The sequence below is a fragment of the Glycine soja genome, chromosome 10 (assembly GCF_004193775.1).
Source record: "Glycine soja cultivar W05 chromosome 10, ASM419377v2, whole genome shotgun sequence".
NCBI lineage: Eukaryota > Viridiplantae > Streptophyta > Magnoliopsida > Fabales > Fabaceae > Glycine > Glycine soja.
Window position 1 is genome coordinate 5,304,962 of NC_041011.1, and position 21,048 is coordinate 5,326,009.

The following is a 21,048-nucleotide window of genomic DNA, read 5'->3' on the forward strand; positions in this document are numbered from 1 at the left end:
CTACATATAAATAAAAACATATGCAGAAGCCAGAAGTTGTGGAACTAGGTTCTTACGAGGAATACTGTTGCATGGTATGTAATTTGTTCAGTTTGAATTTGACATAACATCAATTGCTTATGAATAAAGCTTGATTTCGATTGCAAAGAATATATACAATACTCAACATGAAATAAAGCACATATAAACCATAAACTTTTAGATAATCTGTACCAAAAGAAAAGTTTACAGATTCAATGTGGGCAGAAGGGGCTGAGCCTGCAATTGATGAGAGAAAAGCACATATAAAGCCTGAACTGCGTAAATAGTACTACTACTAGGTAATGATGTATAATCTCAATCTCTGTGGAATGTCCCTCCACTTGAAAAAAAAAAATGATACATGACTAATAGAAATTCTCTTTCAGATGTAACTTTTTCTCTCTTAGACTCTTAGTTATTAATTTTTTGCCAAGTAATACTTAATTGGAGTAAAAGAAGACACACACCAAAAGAACTTGTTGGTTCTAAATTTCTAATAGATTAAATTACCCATTTGGTCTCTATAGTTTCACAATTCTTATTTTTTTGATCCCTATAATTTGAAAATGATCTTTTTAATCCTTATACTTCATATTTTAATTCCATTTTAGTCATTATCATCAAAATATGAGTAATATTATCAATTATAATTAACTATAAAAATATTAACAAGTAATTCATAACTAATTTATAATAAGATAATTTGTAATATAAAAATAATTGATAATTTATAATTAATTTGTAACTAATTATTTTTATATTTTTTTATAATAAGGACTAAAAGATAATTAAAATATAAATTATAGAAACTAAAAATATCACTTTCAAACTATAGAGACTAAAAGAGAATTAAAATACAAACTATAAGAACTAAAAAAGACATTTTTAAATTATAGGGACTAAAAAGAACATTTTTAAATTATAGGGACTAAAAGAAAATTAAAGTATAGGAACTAAAAAAACCACTTTCAAACTATAGAGACTAAAAAAAATTAAAATATAAATTATAAGGACAAAAAAACCGCTTTCAAAACTATAGGGACTAAAAGAGAATTAAAATGTAAACTATAGGAACTAAAAAAAACACTTTCAAACTATAAGAACTAAAAAGGTAAGAATCATGAAACTATAGGGATCAAATGAGTAATTTAACCTTTTTAATAAAAGGATGTATGAATAAAACTGAAAACGAAGTTTTGCTTCTTGACAAATTTAAATACTTGATTTAAAACTGTGTCACCAAATCATTTCCAAACACATAGTTACTCGTTTCATCACAACAATTGAATCCTTGTATTTGTTTTTCAAGTGATCAGAGAAAAGCATGTGATCGGCGTGGGGGGGAGGGGACATCAATTGATCCAGGTTTGCAACCAAAATAAAGATAGGACAAAGTATGCAAGAAAAATAGAAGTGGCCTAAGGAAAGTAAATAGGCCAGTTGTAGTAGTAATGTTCCCGGTGGTTCTTGTCCCAGGTCTTGTTCCACTGCAACAACACAGTTGTTTTTAGCAGATAATTAGGTACTCATATTAAATAAAGCACAAAGTAAACAAAAGTATCAGCTCTAAAGAAAAAATAGATAGAGTTAAAAAGCATACCATGAACTCATATGGCTGATTCTTCTTCCTTGCCTGTTTCCAGTGATATTGCTCATATAGCATTGCTTTGTCATGCCAACTGTACATTAAAGGATCTTAGAATATGTAATGTAAAAACGAGTTGATGCAAAAGAAAACTTCAAAAGGCTAAATCATAACTACAAAGAGAAACCGTGCAAGCAAAGTGTCAACTAAACTCAAATATCATAAGCAGGATATAGGGAACACAGATGAAGAAAACACCAAATTGACCTTAAAGCAAACAAGACACACGCATAAATTAAGAGCCGAATCCTTTTTTCTATTTTTCAATTTTCTGTTGAAACTCTAGAGCATACATTACATTTCAGCTGTCCATTTTCACCTTTTAACTCATCTTTATGTGTAAGAGATATGAATATGAAATTCTTTTTCGTAGCTACATTTAAACCTGAAATAATGAATTTTCTTCATACCTCTGCTGAAATTATAAGGTTTAGATTAGGAATGAGGAAAAGATATAAAAGTAAAACAAAATACCTCAGCAAACAAGTGTAGGAGCCAACTGCATCATAAAAACACCTTTCTGTATAGTATACATACATACATACATATATATATATAGAGAGAGAGAGAGAGAGGGAGGGGTGGCTAAGATGGGCAAGAAAACTGTCATAAAACTAAAGACAACAGGTGTAGGAGACAACTGCATCATAAAAACACCTTTCTGTATAGTATACATACATAAATACATATATATATATATATATAGAGAGAGAGAGAGGGAGGGGGTGGCTAAGATGGGCAAGAAAACTGTCATAAAACTAAAGACAACACGAGTACAGGACTGGAAGACCTAAATTTTGTGTATTAAAATGAACCTCCATAGCTTACTCGAGAAAAGAAAAGAAAAAATGAACCTCCATAGCAAAGTCATTGCTTCAGATCCATTCAATAAGCTTGTAGGCCATGAGACCAGGGCCTGTTTGGATATACTTTTTCATAAGCACTTATAGGAGAAGGAAAAATAAAAACTTCTCTATAAGCTGCATAAGTTAAAAAATCAACTTTTTGAGAAGTTCCTATTAGAGAACTTCTACAAATTAGCTTATTGATAAGCTAATTTTAGCTTGTAGAGAAGAAAAAAAATCATTTTTCCTTCTTATTTGCTTCTTCTATAAGTGCATTTGGAGAAATTTATCCAAACAGACCCTAAATATCACTTCAGATTCTTGGCTATAAATGTAAGCAATACATACATAATATAAAGTGACTATGTACTCAGCTGCAGTATAAAACTCCTAAAATCATTAGTATTGCATATGACTAAACAATCCACACTACATATATATTAGCTGGGTTTAAACTCCAACTTGGAGGAAAACCAAATCTCACTATCAAAGTAGCATCTATCCGTTCCTCACTTTAGTACCAAATATTCCATAACAAGCTAACAGAAAACTACATAGTTTTCCATACAAAAGCACTTTCTCAACCGAAGCAATTAAACACACACACAAAACACAATACATAAAATTTATGCTACAAACATAATGCTATCATACATTCAAACACACAAATATATAAAACTTATGTTACAAATACAATGTTAAAAAAGTACGAATATATTACTAGCAAATATATGCATATGTTTGAATTCGTAAAAAAACTTATGTCCCATTCCCATATTATCATATTATGATGTATTAAATGTTGACTGAAGAGTAAACCTAGCAAAAAGATATTATGCTGCGTCTATTATCGAAGTTTGAATCAATTGAAAAGAGGGGAAAGAGAGTTGGTACTTGAACTGATTAGAGAGCTGCCACATGTAGGGATTGAAATATGTGAGAACAGCGAAGGCAGCGGATCCGACCCATATGTTGACGAAGCGATCCGGGTCCGAATGGGGCACTCCCGGGTCGCCACGATAAGCGTTTCCGAAATACTTTTCCATTTTTCCTTCTTCCTATCCCTGCTTTGTTTCTCGGTTTCCACAGACCCTCTCTACCCTTTATCCACACTCCTCTCTCTGTATTAAACCACGCCTTGATAACGACGTCGTTTTTGCACTCTTTTATGAAATTAGTGGTTTTGGATTAATGTGTTTTGTTGTGCCCTTCCAAACAGCATCTTTGAAAATTAGGGGGAAAATCATTTTTGAGGTAAAAATATTTTGCAAAAGGATTAAGACTTTTACTTTAGCTTTTATTTTGTTTTCTTTTCCTTCGATTTACATTAAAATACCTACTATAATCATTGTGCAAATCAAATATGTAAAGTTTTTATATTTCGTGATTCGTACTTTGTAGTCTTTATAGTTTAAAAATGATATTTTTAGTATTTATCGTTTAGATTTTAATTTTTTTATAGTCTTTATAATTTAAAAGTTATCTTTTTAATTCTTATAATTTGTATTTTAATTTTCTTTTAATCTCTATAGTTTGAAAGTGATATTTTAGTATCTATAATTTATATTTTAATTACATTTTAGTCATTACTAAAAAAAATATATATAAAAATATTTAGTTACAAATTATCAGCTATTTTTTTATCATAAATTATCTTGTTATAAATTAATTACGAATTTATTATGTAAAAATAAAATATGTAAAAATATATAACATTCTTTTTTGTTTTTTTTTTTTCGTTCGATTAAGACTTTAACTTTAGACTTTAACAAAAAAAAAATATGTAAAAATATTTTGCAAAAGGATTAAGACTTTAACTTTAGCTTTTATTTTGTTTTTTTTCATTCGATTTACATTAAAATGCCTACTATAATCATTTTAAGTGCAAACCAAATATATAACGTTGTTATCATTTTGTGATTTGTACCTTTTAGTTCCTATAATGTGAAAGTGTATTTTTAGTTCCTATCATTTATATTTTAATTTTCTTATAGTCTCTATGATTTAAAAGTTGTCTTTTTAGTTCTTATAGTTTATATTTTAATTCTCTATTAGTCCCTATAGTTTGAAAGTGATATTTTTAGTTTCTATAATTTATATTTTAATTACCTTTTAGTCATTATTACAAAAATATATATAAAAATAATTAGCTACAAATTAATTATCAATTATCAATTATTTTTTTTATTATAAATTATTTTGTGATAAATTAGTTACGAATTACTTGTTAATATTTTTGTAGTTAATTGTAACTGATAATATTACTTGATAGCAAGGACTAAAAGGGAATTAAAATATAAAGTATAAGGACTAAAAGGATCACTTTAAAAAAGGTACAAATAATAAAACTATAGGGATTAAACAAGTAATTAAACCTAAATGTTAAATGCATTGGCTGATTTGCACCTTCCCAAACTATTTAATCAATGTATCTCCTTTTAGATTTTTTATATCATTTTCACAAAAATATCCTATGGCAAAAAAAAACTAATTTCCAAGATGATTTTTTTTCAATGAATAAATATTCCAAAAACTAATTTTTGAAAGGTATTTAATACATTCTGAAAACTATTTTTTGGAACATGTTAAAATTTGAACACTTTCGGAATCTAGTTTCTAAAAATTGGAGAAATTTAAACATATTCCAAAAACTTATTTCAAAAAGGAAGTGTTGTGAAGTCTTTTTGTTGTATAGTATCGAATATATGACTTTCATGTTATTAATATAACGTTTTAATCAATTAAATTAATAAATCAATTATATTATAAAAAAAATTAATGTCATATATATAACACTAAAATTTTTAATATATATTTAATACACATATAAGTTTTTATAATAAATTTTGCAACAATTAATTTTGATCTAATAATATATCTTCTTCTTTCAAATCTGAATATCCATCCATGGCTTCCAAAAAAAGCCGATAACCCTTCCTCCCACAACGGTGCCAGTCTTGGATTCACTATTTGTTTTCTTTTTTAATTTGATTCGAATTGGGTGTGCATGTTTCTATTTTTTCATTCTCTCTTCTGCCTTTCATTATCATTCCCCATTTTTATTTCATCTTTTAATACAATGTTTTTGTTAATATAAATTCTCATTTTCCATTCTGGTACATGTTAAATGTAGATATGTTTAATTGTTTAATGTTTAGTTGTTGGTGACATGCTACTGGAATGTTTAATTGTTTAAGGTTTAAATGTGTTGTGTTTGGCATGGGGTAAGTTTTTTAAAAGTGATAGATGGTTTACTTTTGTTTTTCAAGGATTTTTTACCATTCCTTCTTTGAATATATATATATATATATATATATATATATATATATTGATAGATTGATGAATTTGTTACGATTTTTTTTTAACTAAAGGCATGTAATGCTGAAACTCAAAGGTGCATTTGATTTGCAAGTATTGAACCTAACAAAAGCATATGCTGAGGGGTTGGGTAAAGTGACACATATAGATTTTAATATGTAGCTTAAATGGGTGAGTTTTTTTTTAATTAATTGTTAATATGTGGCTTAAATGGATGAGTTTTTTTTTAATTTATTTACTTTTTGAGATTAAGTTATTATCTCGTTTTTTTTTTTTGTCATTGAGTATGGTATCAATCTATGATTGACAATCAGTTCCAGGGTGTTGAAAAGTAATGTTTCTGAATTTTATCTTTATTTTATAGTGGAAATTTCAAGTTGACCTTTCTGTTGACATCTCTGCTGGAGATCAGGTGTGTGTTGCTCGCTAAATTTTGGAGGTAATTTTAAGTTTCATTTTTTAATTTTATTTTCAAGGATTATATATGATCCACTTAGTTATTGAAAATCAATGAAAATATGAATATTGACTGGATGTTTTTATATTACAGATAATTGTAGAGATATTTGGAGCAACTGTTTCATCTGATCCTAATTAAGCCTATCCCGGTTAGATATGCCTTAGCAATTCTAAAATTGCTAACATGATTTTGTCTTAGTTGGAAACTTCAAATAGGTAGTGGAAGTAATTATCGTTGATATGAAAAGTTTAAAATTATTTGACGTTTTATTTGTTGTATACCTTATTTTTCTTTTCATGTTTTGCATGTTGTTGACAATCAAACTGATTATAAATAATAGATTATCTTTGGTGCTTGTACTGACTGCAGATAACAAGAAGAACCTAAGAATCGTATCTTGTTATTTAGGAAGTTATTGCATTGATCTTATTATGATTCTTTCTAGACAATAGAAGCATTGGAAAATGTTTTCCTTGACAATATCGACTTATGTATTTCTAATATTATGCAATATAGATGCAATATACATTTTGACACAGTATAACTCTCCCTCAATGGTCATTTTTATATATTGTTCATTTTTGTTTCATTGTTCTAGCACACAAAGATCATAGATATGATCCATTATGCTATCTTTTTCTTCAAATGTAAAAGTGAAAAGTTTTGGCCTATTAAAGCTCCCAATTTTTACTGATCTACAAGATGCAAAATTGATTATTTTAACTTTATTATGAATCGTTCATATTCATTAATAAAGGGTATCACATTATAATATGGTTACTATCACATTATAATAATGCTATAAACATATTATTGTCATTTTATTTCATGTCTATCTTGTTTATTCTTAATATATAATTTTTTTTAAAAATAATCTAATAAGCAAATAATTACATACATCGCACGGGTCATCTAATTCAAGATAATGTTAGGGTTCTTGTCCTTTTTATTACATTAAAAAATTGAAAATGAAATTGAACAAAATTATAAAAAGTAACTATTTATCTTAACTCAATTTTTATGTTTAAGTTGTTTCTAAATGAGATTAGAAGAAGAAAACAAAGTAATACAATACACATCACTAAAAGTAAGAAGATGTTTCATAAACATCCAATGTTTGTGTATTTTGAGACTATTATAAAACTAAAAGCATTTGGATTATGCATAATATTATGTTTAATTTGTTTATAAATGAGAATACCTGAAAAAAAAACTAATTAATACAATACACATCACTAAAAGTAGGAAAAGGTTTCATAAATATCCAATTATTAATGTATTTTAAGACTGTTATAAAACTAAAAGAACTACAATTCAAATTGAGGTAAACTATAAAAAGCAACTATTTATTTTAACTCGATATTGTGTTTAATTGGTTTCTAAATGAGATTCAACACACATGACACATCGCTAAAAGTAGGAAATTATTTGGATTTTGGAGTATGGTGCAGTTGCATTTTGCACAGCCTTTTTATGTTCAAGATTTTACTAAGTGGTTTTTTAAGATTTGCAATCACTTGCTAGACAATATAGAAAACGGAGAATTCTGAAATCTTTAATGATAAATTCTTGCGTAATTGGTAATTTAGTACATTAAAAACCAAACTTACTTGCTACACGACTTGATTACTCGTGCATTTGGCGTTATTCTACACCAATGCAAACAACTCTATTCCCAACCAACACAATATTTTGTTAAACTAAATGTTTATTAAAGCTCTTTTAGTAATCTTGGGCATTCAAACATTGGAGGACTCCTTACGTATATGCATCATGTATGGTCAATAACTCACTAGCTTTTCATGTTTCTCTTACATCACTACTTATGTGAATGCAAAATTATTTGCCATTCATCATGGTTTTGAGCTAATTTGGAGTGTTAGCTATAGAAATGTTATTTGTGAATATATTGCAGCAGTGTTTTGTCCGTCATTTTGCATGGTATTCATCACCTCCACATCCACCTTTGATTAAAAGGATTCATTTGTTCATGAATTACCCATCGCAACTGTCTTTCTTTCCAACACATATTTTGTAAAGATAATTAATTATCGCGTCGACAAAATGTGGAGTCTCCTCTAAATAGTCTTTTGTTACTTGAGATATTTGACTAGCTAAACTTGATCTTGTTATTTTTGTTGATACTTTAAGAATGGTTAGACCTAGAGTATTTTTTTTATTTTTTTTACATGAGACCTAGAGTACTTAGTTCTTATTTTGATTTTAAAAAAAGTCGGTCTAGTCCAAAAAGAATAATACGTAAAAAAAATAGATATAATAAAGAATAAATATTCATTTCCATGATAAATTAATCTTGAAACATAAAGAAATTTGAATTTAGTTTCTAAATTATGTGACAAATGACTCCTAATAATACATATAAATCTAACAATAAATTAATTTTTGAACTTTATACACAAAAATCAAATTCATCATTAAAAATTATAATTTGACGACACAATGACTCTCAAATTTAATAATAAAATTCATCTTTCATACTTTTTACCCATTTAAAATTAAATTTAAATTTTTTATTTTCATCAGTAATTTGTTATTAACTCCCCGTTTCAGGTACCAAAATGTTCCACTACGCCAACTATCAAGATAGAAATAAAGAAAAAAAAAATAGCAAGAAAGCATGAAGGGATGTATTGTAAAGGCATTTGCAAAGTAGTCCTTGTGGCTTTGATTGACAAAAACTAGCTCAGTAGTCTCTATAAATAAACCTCCCTCTCCATCCACCTTCTTTCATCTCATTTCTTCTTCCAAGTTCCATTTCTTCCACAAATCTTACTGTTTCTTCTACTTCTCAAAAGCACTTTTTCAACTCCAATCATCTCAACCCTTCACTTCCGGCCATTCCCAAACTAGCTTATTTCCAATACTTCAAGACACCACCACCACCACCCATCCATCCCTGCAAATTCCCCACTTCCAGCAACCACCTAGGTTTCCTTTCAATTTTCTCCTTTATATATTCATTTTCCAAACGCGCCCTTCTTCAATTGCAGTCCCCGAAACACTCAATCCCCAATGGACTCCAAACAATGCCGCCTGCAGAAACCCTAATTTCCCCTCCCAACAACTCATGACCAATGACGGGGCAAGAGCCGCGCCCGACGACTTCGGCCGCGCCGCCGCCCGCCTCGCCGTGGCGCAGCTCTGCGACGCCGCCGGGTTCCATGGCGCCACCGCCTCGGCTCTCGACGCCTTCGCCGACGTCGCCGTCCGCTACCTCCTCGACCTGGGCCGAACCGCCGAGTCCCACGCCAACCACGCCGGCCGCACTCAGTGCACCGTCTTCGACGCAATTCGCGGCATGGAAGACTTAGAAGCGCCGCGAGCCTTCGCCGGCGCCGGCGGCATCAGAGAGATCATAAACTTCGTCGAATCCGCTGCCGACGAAATTCCGTTCGCCCAACCGATTTCTAATTTTCCGGTTGTTCAGGAACGACGCCGCATCATCCCGAGTTTTGATCAGATGGGTGAGGCTCCACCGGCGAAGCATATACCCGCGTGGCTACCGGCTTTGCCCGATTCTCACACGTACATTCACACACCCGTGTGGGATGAAAGAGTCTCTGATCCTCGTGAGGATAAGATTGAACAAGCGAGACAGCGTAGGAAGGCTGAGAGGTCTTTGTTGAGTTTGCAGAAACGATTGTTGCTGCGTAATGGGTCGGTGGAATCAAAAGCAACAACATCAGCTTCACCGAATAGTGCTGCTTTGGATCCTCAAGTGGTTGGTGATGATGATGATAAGGTTGTTGAAAAGGATGTTGAGAAGGTTGTTAAGGTTTCGGTTTTGGATGATGATGGTGGTGGTGCTGGTGGTGATGGGAAGCGCGTTTCAGTGTTGGAGGCGTTTGGTCCTGCAATTAAGATGCTTGGGAGTGGAGGGTTGTGTGATGAGGATGATGATGGGTTGGGAGAGAAAGAAAAAAGTGAGCTTCCTGTTGTGAGGCCTACTGTGCATTTTAAGTTTAAAACTGGGAAGAAGCTTATTGGGGAGTCATTGGATATGAGAAATCGGAAGAAGGATGCGTTGCGGACGGCAGCATTGGCTGGGAGGGAAGATGAGAGGGATGATAAGAAAAGGAGGGCTGAGTATATTCTCAAACAGTCCATGGAGAATCCTCAGGAACTCACCTTGTTGTAGATTGATTAGTTTGTTTATTTATTGCAAGGTTTTAAAATACGGTCTGCAATTGCAATTTCAGCCACAATGTTAATGTCTTTGAGGTGTATGCGCCTCATTGGTTGCATTTGTATGCAATTTCTTGCAATATCGAGAAATGCGATGAAACTGCAACCGCAATTTAAAACCTTGATTTATTGACTTGGACGTGATTGGTTTGCATTGAGTTGAGGGGGGTGGTCGGAAATTAAGGGCTTGCTCATTTTCTGGTGAGGACTTCGTGACTTACATGTAGATCTTAACATGTTTTTAGAGAAGATGAATTTGTTTCTTTTCTTGCTAGTGTAGCTCTAATTTGTGTACGGATTTTTTTCACATAAAGCTTTCTGTTTGTGGCTCATTGTAATTTACACACCAAATTCAATTGAATCAATATAGTGAATTTTCTGTGCCGTGATCTTCATTATGCTGGCCTTGTTTTCTGTGGCACCACTCAGCTGTTATAACCATTGTCTTTATATAATAGGCTGTTCCTCATTGTGGTTTCTTTGATTTGTGTGATTATATTGTCGGTAATGCATTCTTTGCAAAGGAAAACAAACAAGTGTATTTTTTTATCCCCAAATTTTAATTTTAAATTGCTAGCTTGAAATTAAGAAATTTAATGGGAATTTCGTTACGGTGTGGCTACTTCAAATCTTCAATTCTTACTTCTTTACTAGAGAAAATTATAATTGCAATATTAGTATTGCAGTAGATGTGTTTAGGAAAGGTATACTGTATGTGTGCCTGATATTTTCCAATTAATTGTTTCTTCCTGTTCATGAATCAGTCTTTGTTTTATTATTTTGTAATTATGAGATAAACTTAGTGTTTGTTTAGAAATGTGGTGGACCATGTTTAAATCGTGGTAGCCTTAAAGCTACTCTTTGATGTGGTGTAAAATCATGGTGAGATACCGTGATTTTGGGTTCTCACTGCCAATTCAATCACACTGTTAGTAAGTTTTCCCCTGCACCATTTGGATGATTTCAGCAGTTCATGCATTGACCCAGATCCTACATCTTCTAGTGATAATAATGACTACTTTTTCTCCTATCATCTCTGCTATAACCTGCACTGTTTTCATTGAGCTGGTAATTGCTTCAGGATAAGTTGGTACTGTCATATTTGTCTGTATGGCTCCATGCCTATGAAAGTAAATTACAGGCAATGGCCACAATAGCTAAATCATGTGTATCTTATAGGATGTTTGCTTTAGATTTTGTTTTATAACCTCCTGCAAGCAAGGTATGTGTTTAATAAGGCTCTACTCCACTTCCCATTATATGAGGTTAAGTTCGACTATGTATACTCAAACCAAACATTTCTAAATTGGATTATTATAATTTATAGTACTGAATTGTTTCTAACTAGTGTTTTAATGCTACTTTTTTTCAAAATTCATAGTACTGAATTGTTTCTAACTGGTGTTTGTTTTACATTATTGATTTTATACCATGTTGCTTATTGATTGAGGCACACTGCAAAGGCACCTCATCTTATCATGCAATGCATTTGACATAAGTCTTCTGTAGCACTATGCTTGCTTTTGGTAGTATCTTCGTACCAAAAATGGAAAAGATCAATTAGTCATATGAGCTTTGTTAGTCATGTTATGTATCCTTCCTTGCTAATAAAAGGATTCTTTTTCTTTTTCTTTCCCCCTTTCCACATATAACTGATAGCAGACCACTCATCGAAAGGGCCTATGTCAGGAGAGATAAGCAAATGGTAAGGGGGGGAATTGATAAGATGTGGCTAATGACTGAATAACTGTTTGTACAGGGGTGGATAACTACCTAAAAGAATAAGTAATATAAATAAGAGGAGAGTAGTACACAGGGAGATCTAGAGTTGTACTTGAGGTGAGTGAGGTACTCTTGAATATATCTTATAAGTGCAATTCTCTTGCTCTAGTCACATTAGCTATGGTATAGCAATAATCCAGATTTTCTTCAATTCTTTTATGAATTCTTGCCCTAACCCTAGTTGGACCTAACAACTGGTATCAAAGCTATAGTATAGCAATAATCCAGATTTTCTTCAGTAGTTCAGTGTGGTGCCTGCCCGTTTGAATAATGCAAAACCAGAATTGGCTTAGGAACAATCTTCCATTACCACTATCAGTAACAATGGATGCAGGAAATCCATGCAATCTCACTATCTGTTATAAAAACCTGTACAACCCCTTTAGTTAGTGGTAAAAGGGTGAGTTGAAGCTATGAAATGCACATACTTGCCTACTCAATCCACAGCCGCCAGTATGTTATTCCTGCCACGAGTTCTAGAAAAGCCTGAAATAAAGTCCATAGAAATGTCACTCCAGATTTGGGTAGGGGTTGAGAGAGGCTGCAAACGTCTGGTATTTATTTCTTTGGCACACATGACAGTTTGTTATAAACCTCTTAATGTCTTGCATCATACCCCTCCAGTGAAAAACTGTTGCAACTATTTTGAATGTGCGAAACATCCCCACATGACTTCCCATGGCATGGCAGTAGTGTGGAATTCTTGCAGGTATCCTAGAAGAATTTCTAGGGCTTGTTATGATAGAATAGTTTTCTTCCTTCCTTAATCCGATACCCTTAATATAATGACTTTTAAGATAGGTATCATGGATAATAGTGTAAAAACTAGTTATATGTCAGTGAATATTCCATTTACTCTATAAATTTATTGTTTAGTCAAAAGAAGACGGTGAAGCAGAAAAATTGGAGCCAATCACGAGACATTTTTTTTTTTTGTAAGAACACGAGAGCTTGTACGTGATTAACGGATGGTAACAGTTTCTTTGGAGGTATTACATATTTTATGATTTAGAGTTTTTTTAGGGAAAGATTTTTCTAGAAAGCTTTTTTCAAAACTTATGGAGATGTTACTTGTTATTTTTTAAAAGTGATGAATATTTTTTTTGTTGAGAGAATTTTAGATAGAAAATACTTTACAAAGAGAATTTGAGAAAGTTTTCTTTTTTTTTTTCTTTTCAAAATTATAAGAAATGCTGACAATTTTTTTAAAAAATAACAGTAACATGTTAATTGTAAATTTATAGATCTTTTCTTTTATAACTTAGTGACATCTAAAATGGGTAACATTTTATCCTTCATCTCTTCTGCACCCTTTTGTCAGGTCCCAAAGCATTATATGTACAACGATATGGTTAATTTAAACTCGCTTTCATTGCAATAACAGCTTTCCAAACTACTCAGTACGTTCTATTGGCTGTCTCAACTCTCAACCATGCTTGACAGACCCATATACCACAAACAGATCATTTGTCTTCATTTTGGACATTACCATTCTATAGTGCTATAGTTAACACTGGGAAGAATGGTCAAATTAAAGGCTACCTCATCATAAATATTAAGAGGCTCTAGCAGTAACATACTGTCAAAATTAAGAAGACGGGTAGGTGCCCAGTACAGAAATGTAAGGTATGAAGCTACAAAAGAAATCTCCAAAATCTCGTACATCAACCAGTACTAACATCAAAATCAAATGCACTAAGAGATTATTCAATTTTCGAGGAAAGACTCTTTCTTCCTCGTGTAAGAAATGAAGTTACTCGGTCCAATTATATAAAAGTTCTCAATGCTTCAGCTTCACATCCATTTCCACAGGAAAGACTTTGTATCGATGGTTGAAGATCATGAAGTCCACGTTGGAAGGTAAAGAAACAATTCTGCATCCAAGGAAACAAACCAGGTGATTGGGGATCCAACTAATTCCATAACAAGTCATATCGTTAGTAGAATCAGGGCAAATTTACTTTAGGGGGTCCCCTTTACAAACTATTTACGTAAAGGGGTCCCTTCTTTAACATTTTACGGAGGGGGTCTCTTCTTGGGGTGGTGCCGCCAGTGGAATTAGCGACATAGGCGTGCTGCCATGAACAAAAGCGAGAGCTCCTGAACCCGCCAACAGAAATGGCGGGATACTCCTCCACGTAGGCAGCAATGCCGCCAGTGGTGCCTGCGAGACAGGCTAGCAGGGAGTATTCCGCCATTGCTTCCAGCGATATAGGTTCAGCAAAGGAAAAAGAAAAAAGAAATAGCATTGAAATCCATTTTTATTGACCAATTAGAATTGCCTCCCAGGATTTATAATTGTCTCAAAAGATCCAATATTCATACATTATTTTTCCCCAGGTTGCTAGCAAATCTGAACAAAATTAAACCAAATATAACAAAATCATTAACCAATACAAATAGAGAAACCCCTTTATTCCAAGTTTTCTTTTTTCCCTTGAATTTGAAGAAACCCACAAAAGCTAAGAATTTAGGGAGTTATAACCAAATACAGAGACCCTTTTGTTAAAAGCCTTTAAATTTGAGACCTTGCACACACAGGAATAAACCCAAACACCCTAAGGTCAGATTTCAAATCTCAGCAAAGACAGAAGCTTTCAAAAGTTTGCGTTATTTTAGAGAGAGAAAGTACCTGAGCAGACTCAGAGGCTCCTCTGAGAGGAAAAGAGGACAGAAAAAAAAAAACTGGGTGAATGAATCAAGGGAGCAATGAGAGGGGGAGAGGAAGAAAGAAAGAGTTGGCTGTGGTATTCATAGAAGACCAGGGAAAGAAAAGGAAAAAAATAAAAAAGAGAATATTTACGGAGAGGAGTATCCCGCTGGAAGAAATGGCGATACCTCCTAGCCTGTCTCGCAGGCACCACTGGCGGCATTGCTGCCTACGTGGAGGAGTATCCCGCCATTTCTGTTGGCGGGTTCAGGAGCAGCTTTCGCTTCTGTTAGTGGCGGCACGCCTATGCCGCTAATTTCGCTGGCGGCACCACTCCAAGAAGAGACCCCCTTCGTAAAATGTTAAAGAAGGGACCCCTTTACGTAAATAATTTGTAAAGGAGACCCCCTACAGTAAATTTACCGTAGAATCAGCCTAAGTTACTACATTACGAAGTTTCTATACCTCAAGTATGAACCGAGTGCAACCAAAAAAATCAATTACAAAGTTTTGGAAAGAGAAAATTACTTTGACAATGAACAAATATATTAATAACATTTTAACACTTCTTGTACACTACTCTTAACATCCTTTCCAATGCAATGTTTTATCATCAAATGCCACTTACGCCACTCCTTTTTTTATCTCATACGGACGGTAACAACAAATGATCCAATATTAACAAAATAGGTGTAAAATGGTGTCCAAGAAATGGTGGTAAAGTATTACTAGGTATTATATTAGGCAGCATGCTTTTATACAATAACATTAATATATTATTAATCATGCCATATTTTAATGGAGGCAACTGACACTTGTATGACTGACTAAGCAGAAAACAGGTGCATGTTTTCTAAATTGTTATATAATGAAATAAGTCATATTATATCAACAAAATAAATCATATAAGTATGTGGATGGTGATATCAATGGTTAAATCATTGAGCTTGAGCTTTCTGGTAATAATAATGTCGTGCTGAGGAACAGTCAAATTTTCCTTTTTTTTTTTTTTTTTTTTTATAGACAACGGTATATTGAGCATATTTGTCAAATCCAGATACCTAGCATCTAATATGCAGGATTATGAATGAAGAATCAAACATAAGTAGCTTAATGGTCCTATGGCAAATTAATGGATCCTTGCTTATTATATTGAAGGGGGAATCAATTCCCCTTGTTTGGATGTTGAAGTTAGCAAAGGAGGGAAAATGAGAAACCAAAAACAAAGCACATTTTGGTTGAAGGAAAACAATTAAAATCCCTTCTCCACAGCTGATATCAAGATATTGGTTACAGGTAGGAGACTGTACAAGAATAAAGAAGAAAACTCTAAGAAAAGAAAAAGAAATGTACAGACACATTGCAAGTGGGAAACACTTCCCACTCCCTTCCCCACAATAAAAATCTTTGCTACTTGAATAAATGATAGAAAGTCTAGTTTCCAGGTCAAATTTGAGTACAAACACAGGCATTTCCCCTAACAAGGAGTTCCTCCTTCTAAACAAAAGGAATTACATTTGAAACCTTAATTGCCACATAAAATTCTGTAACACAACCTATATGGCCACTATAACTGACATGCCACAACCTGTAACTGCATAATCCAAAATTAATATAAAAACAACTGCCTAACAAAGAATTATAACTTCCTAATTCTGAACTCGGCCAATCAAAATTGAATTAATTAATCCTTGTGTCAATAAATTATTCCTCTAGTTTGAGAGGAAAGAGGGAAAATTAAATAAGTATAAAAATGAAAGAAAACCATAAAGTAATCACATGTACTGAACATGAGATTTTACATTATCATTTAACCCAAACAGAATGATATTTACTACTTTACTCTTACCTAGAAGTATTTGTTTATCTTCTTATCTGTTTCCAAACTCCTAACAAGCAAGGTGGTTATAAAGACAATTTTGAATATTTACCTAGTGGGATAAGGCTTTGTTGTTGTTGTTGTTGTTGTTGTCGTCTGCTTCTACCTTCCCACCAAGAATGGTTAGGTGAAACTAAATTTTTTGCCAAACCTATTAACTTTCACACCAACTCTATTTCCACTTCAATGTAGTTTCACTCCTTACTATCAAGTATGAGTTAAATACCTCAGTGGGGTTTGAATCAGTTAGTAACTGATATGATTAGGCAGCTGTAGTTAGTTGGTCTGACAGCTGGATTATCAATTAGTGAGTTAGAGATTTATTTGTGAGGAGAGAATGTATAACTAGGTGAAGAAGGGGTTTTTGGTTTCAGAGTCGATTTGGGAGGAAGAGCCCAGGTATCTCTTAGAGGAGTCTGTAACCACATTTCCTCATCTCTGTCCTTGTATTGCTTCAATTCAGGTCAAGAGACAGAAGTTTCAGTCAATACAATTCCCATTTCTTACATTCTAGTCCAATATGATCAGTATGCTCACTAAATGAAGGACCAATAAATACAACAGAACTGGTTGAAGGCAGACCAAGCTTTAAAGGAAAAGACAAAAATATAGTAAGAGCAACTAATGAAAGGCATCCTATAATATATTTTGAGCACTATCGCAGAAGTAACTCTTCTGAGTTCTGAGTCCCACAATGAACTTTTCATTCTAAGCTCACATTTCACCACTCATCCAAATAATAAATCCACCACCTCAAACATAAAGTTTCTCTTCCAATATTAATTTCCTAAAATCAAATCTCCTCAAAAGTCATTCTCCACCCAATATCCAAACAAGACTATAACAAACACATCTAGTTTATGACTATGTCCAGTATATACAAGAAGACCAACTCAATGTGAGGCAACTAAACCACAACCTTTCTTGGAACAAGAAGCTATTTGAGAATTAGTTTGCCAAGTTCGCAACATTAACCTCCCTTTTTAACTATCTTGATTTCCAAACCTTCTCTATTTCCATTGTTTTACTATTTCAGGCTTTCAGTCCTCTCACCCAAGCAACATAACCTGATCATGGTACACCAAACATAAAACAGGCAACATAATCACATAGCAAAAACTAATATTGCACCTAAATCACTATGTTCATTCCCAAAGTCAAAGGAAGCATATCATCTTTCATTGGATCTTTGCTAGTCCTAAAAAATTTAGAATAATCACTTGCTAATAGCACTTACAGTAACATTAGCACAATCAAATCAACCACAAGCTCAAATTCACATTCACTAGAATCAAACCTTCAAAAAGAAAAACAAGGAATAATTAGTAATTACCTGTTCTCTTCAGAGTGAGGGTGGATTGACAAAAACTTTCCTGGCACGGTTAGTGCAGCCCACATGCAAAAAACTAACCCTAGAGTCACCTCAATCACCACCTGCAATTCCAAAAATCTAAGATTAACAAAATTCCAATAAATACACAAATAAAATTCACCTCCACAAAATCAACACTCACATTCAAAGGAGGCCCTGAAAACTCTTCCTCCGTAATCTTCAACAAACCCTTGTCTGAAACCAAACCAAACCCAGAATTCAGATCCGCTTGCATCAAACCCTTGAAGCTTTTTCACTAAACAAAGTTCAAATACATAAAAAAAAATAGAGAGGGGTGCGTACATTGGATGGTAGAATATGCGGCGTGAAATAGAATCAGAAGCCCGAGGAATCCGACAACAAAACCTAAACCCATTGTTATTTGTGTGCGATCTACGTTGGTGATTGATGGTTGACGGAGACCAGACAACTACAGAAAGATCGGAAATTGCGAGGAGGATGAGTGAATTATGGACGCAAATTAACAATTGCAATTTTTTTTAGCCTTTTACTCTTAAAACCTTCTTTGTCCAGTTAACTGAACTAACTATTGTAAAGTAGATTAATAGACTTAAATCAATAAACTTTTTTTATTTAAGAACAATCACAACAAATTGCTGCAGTTTAAAAACATCAATTTAAACTAGTATTTTGTTTTAGTATAAAATTCACCAAAGCAAATTTTGAAAAATATTTTTTATTTTAAATAATAGTTTTTTTTAAGAAAGAAATAAGAGTGTGTTTAGATAGGATAATTTAAATAGGTAATGTATTTTTTTTACAGGGAATTAAATTTTTTTATATTAAAAGTAACTGGTTGGATATTTTACTAGAAGGAATTCACAATTTTAGAATTTTAAAAGGGATTTTAGTTAGTTGAAAGAATAAAATTTCAAATTTTATCTTTAAAGGAGTGAATTTGAAAATTTGGTAACAATTCTCTCTTCTCTCTAGTTCGCCATGTTCGTCACGGAGTGCGCCTTTGAGGTTCTGGAAGATTTTTTGGAGTCTGTCAGATCCAGGGTGGCATGCTCGGGCGACGCGTGTGCGAGTCGTGGCCGTGCGTGGAGACGCGTTGGTCGCCGATCTCCCCCAAGTGAACACTCGGACGGCGCTGCCGCTTCGAAGCTAGCGCCAGAGGATCGGCGACCTCGGCACTTGGCTGTGACGTTGTTGCCGGAGCTGCAATTTCCTTTGCGGCATCCGGTGCGGAGGGGATTGGAGGTTTCGGCGGCGCTGGATTGTTTTCGGGCTCTTCCACCATTGTGGTTACAGTGGTTGTGGTGGTGTGCGCGGGATAAGGGAGATGGAGAGTTTTCTGGTGCGGTAGGGTGCAATTTGAAGCTTACTCTGAATTTGAAGTTTTTCTTGAAGAGGGAGAAGTTGAACTTAGGGGAGTTAGGAGAATTTGGGTTTGGTTTGAAATCTGGGGCTTTAGTGGTAATTGGATCCTTGAAGAAAGAGGTTATATCCAAACATAAAATCTTAAAAATAAAAAAATTTAAATTGAAGTATTTGAAATTCTCAGAACTTAAAATTCTAAATCTTTAAATTTTAAATTGCCTCATCCAAACATACTCCAAGATAGTTGTATACTTATATGTTGAGTCTTTTATCAAAACATACCATCATGTTTTATAAAACTAAAAATGTTTGTTTAGTGATATAAAGTTTGAGTTTTCCAGCATGGTTTGGAGGTCCTTTAAAATGGGGTACACAATGATTTACAAACCCTGTTTTGTAAAACTAAAGATATGAATGTTTTTACAAATTTTATTTTTTGGGAGTTAAAATTCTTTTTGCAACGATAAAATAAATAAGCACTTTGTAGTCTTATCTTTATAAGTCATTCATAAATGGAAGATAAAATATAATTTTTTATATAATTAAGATTTATAATAAATGAATAATTTTGAACATATCAATATATTATAATTAATAAATAAGTATTTATTTAAATATATAAAATATATTTAAGATTTATAATGAATAATTTTAATTATGATATAAATTACTTCTATTTGTTACTAATTTATTTTTAAAAAAGAACATAAAATTTATTTAAAAAAACAGTGTAAATTAAAAAATAATAGATACTTAACAAAATTAAATATACAAATAAAGATGTCTTAAAAAAACAACCATACAAAAAATACGTTGATTCTCATTCTTATCCTAAATAAAAAAAAACCTCATATATCTTGATAAGCAATTAAGTTTTTGGTCATTTTGTTTAAACTTAACAAAAATAAATTGTGGAAAAAATATTTTTTAAAATAAGTATTTTTCTAAGAATTTACTTCCTAAATAAACAAAAAATTATTTTTTAAAGTCAAAATAGTTTAAACAAATACACATAAAAAAAACTTGTTTTTTAAAAAAATAGATAAGTTTAAATAAATGAATCCTTTGTCTCAAAATACTTTCCAATTCCAAAATTCAAAAGGTTAATTTAATTGTGAAAATATTGTTTTGAGAAATAGGAAAAAATCTTGATAGGGCTATTATTTCTCATTCATTCTCTTCCAAGTCTCTCCAATTCCATGGCAAACCAACCCAGTCCTCTAATGTTAAAGCTTTTACTCTTTTTTAAAAGAGAAAATAAGACAGTATAAAAAGTTATAATGAGTTTTTGAGTTTTAAAATAATTATCTTAAAGTAATTCAAACGGTAATTTCTGATTGGATGACGATATAAAATTGTTTTACATTGTTAAAATCTTTTTAAAATCTCAATACAATTCAATCAATTTTCTATTTTCATTGGATCTAAATGATTGCATTTTTTACTTTTTGAGTAAGGGAACCAAGAGGGACTTCAATACGATAATCCTGAAGGGCAAGAAGACATCAAACTGACTTGTCGTTGAT

The 21,048-nt window shown here is 32.5% G+C and overlaps 3 protein-coding genes across 3 annotated transcripts; 1 reads left to right on the forward strand and 2 right to left on the reverse strand.

The window, feature by feature from the left end:
- Positions 1-1,215: 1,215 nt before the first annotated feature.
- Positions 1,216-3,609, reverse strand: LOC114370207. The gene is made up of 3 exons (XM_028327498.1): positions 3,406-3,609; positions 1,622-1,700; positions 1,216-1,508 (listed from the first exon to the last, which is right to left on the reverse strand). The coding sequence occupies exons 1-3, from the start codon at positions 3,555-3,557 to the stop codon at positions 1,440-1,442; spliced, it is 300 nt and encodes a 99-aa protein (XP_028183299.1). The 5' UTR covers positions 3,558-3,609; the 3' UTR covers positions 1,216-1,439.
- Positions 3,610-8,968: 5,359 nt separating this feature from the next.
- Positions 8,969-10,890, forward strand: LOC114369164 (transcription initiation factor TFIID subunit 8-like). Its single transcript, XM_028326351.1, has one exon. The coding sequence runs from the start codon at positions 9,378-9,380 to the stop codon at positions 10,446-10,448; it is 1,071 nt and encodes a 356-aa protein (XP_028182152.1). The 5' UTR covers positions 8,969-9,377; the 3' UTR covers positions 10,449-10,890.
- Positions 10,891-13,727: 2,837 nt separating this feature from the next.
- Positions 13,728-18,716, reverse strand: LOC114372332 (membrane magnesium transporter-like). The gene is made up of 4 exons (XM_028329830.1): positions 18,482-18,716; positions 18,321-18,373; positions 18,140-18,240; positions 13,728-14,151 (listed from the first exon to the last, which is right to left on the reverse strand). The coding sequence occupies exons 1-4, from the start codon at positions 18,552-18,554 to the stop codon at positions 14,058-14,060; spliced, it is 321 nt and encodes a 106-aa protein (XP_028185631.1). The 5' UTR covers positions 18,555-18,716; the 3' UTR covers positions 13,728-14,057.
- Positions 18,717-21,048: the final 2,332 nt, after the last annotated feature.

Bases quoted from the DNA above. Each gene is read 5' to 3' on its own strand.
- LOC114370207 (XM_028327498.1), bottom strand. From the start codon at position 3,557: ATGGAAAAGTATTTCGGAAACGCTTATCGTGGCGACCCGGGAGTGCCC. The intron at 1,701-3,405 runs GTACCAACTCTC...TTTAATGTACAG, and splicing joins CAGCTCTCTAATCAGTTCAA to TTGGCATGACAAAGCAATGC. The intron at 1,509-1,621 runs GTATGCTTTTTA...GTGTTGTTGCAG, and splicing joins ATCAGCCATATGAGTTCATG to TGGAACAAGACCTGGGACAA.
- LOC114369164 (XM_028326351.1), top strand. From the start codon at position 9,378: ATGACCAATGACGGGGCAAGAGCCGCGCCCGACGACTTCGGCCGCGCC.
- LOC114372332 (XM_028329830.1), bottom strand. From the start codon at position 18,554: ATGGGTTTAGGTTTTGTTGTCGGATTCCTCGGGCTTCTGATTCTATTT. The intron at 18,374-18,481 runs GTACGCACCCCT...GTTTGGTTTCAG, and splicing joins CGCATATTCTACCATCCAAT to ACAAGGGTTTGTTGAAGATT. The intron at 14,152-18,139 runs GTAATTACTAAT...CCTTGGATGCAG, and splicing joins CCTCACTCTGAAGAGAACAG to AATTGTTTCTTTACCTTCCA.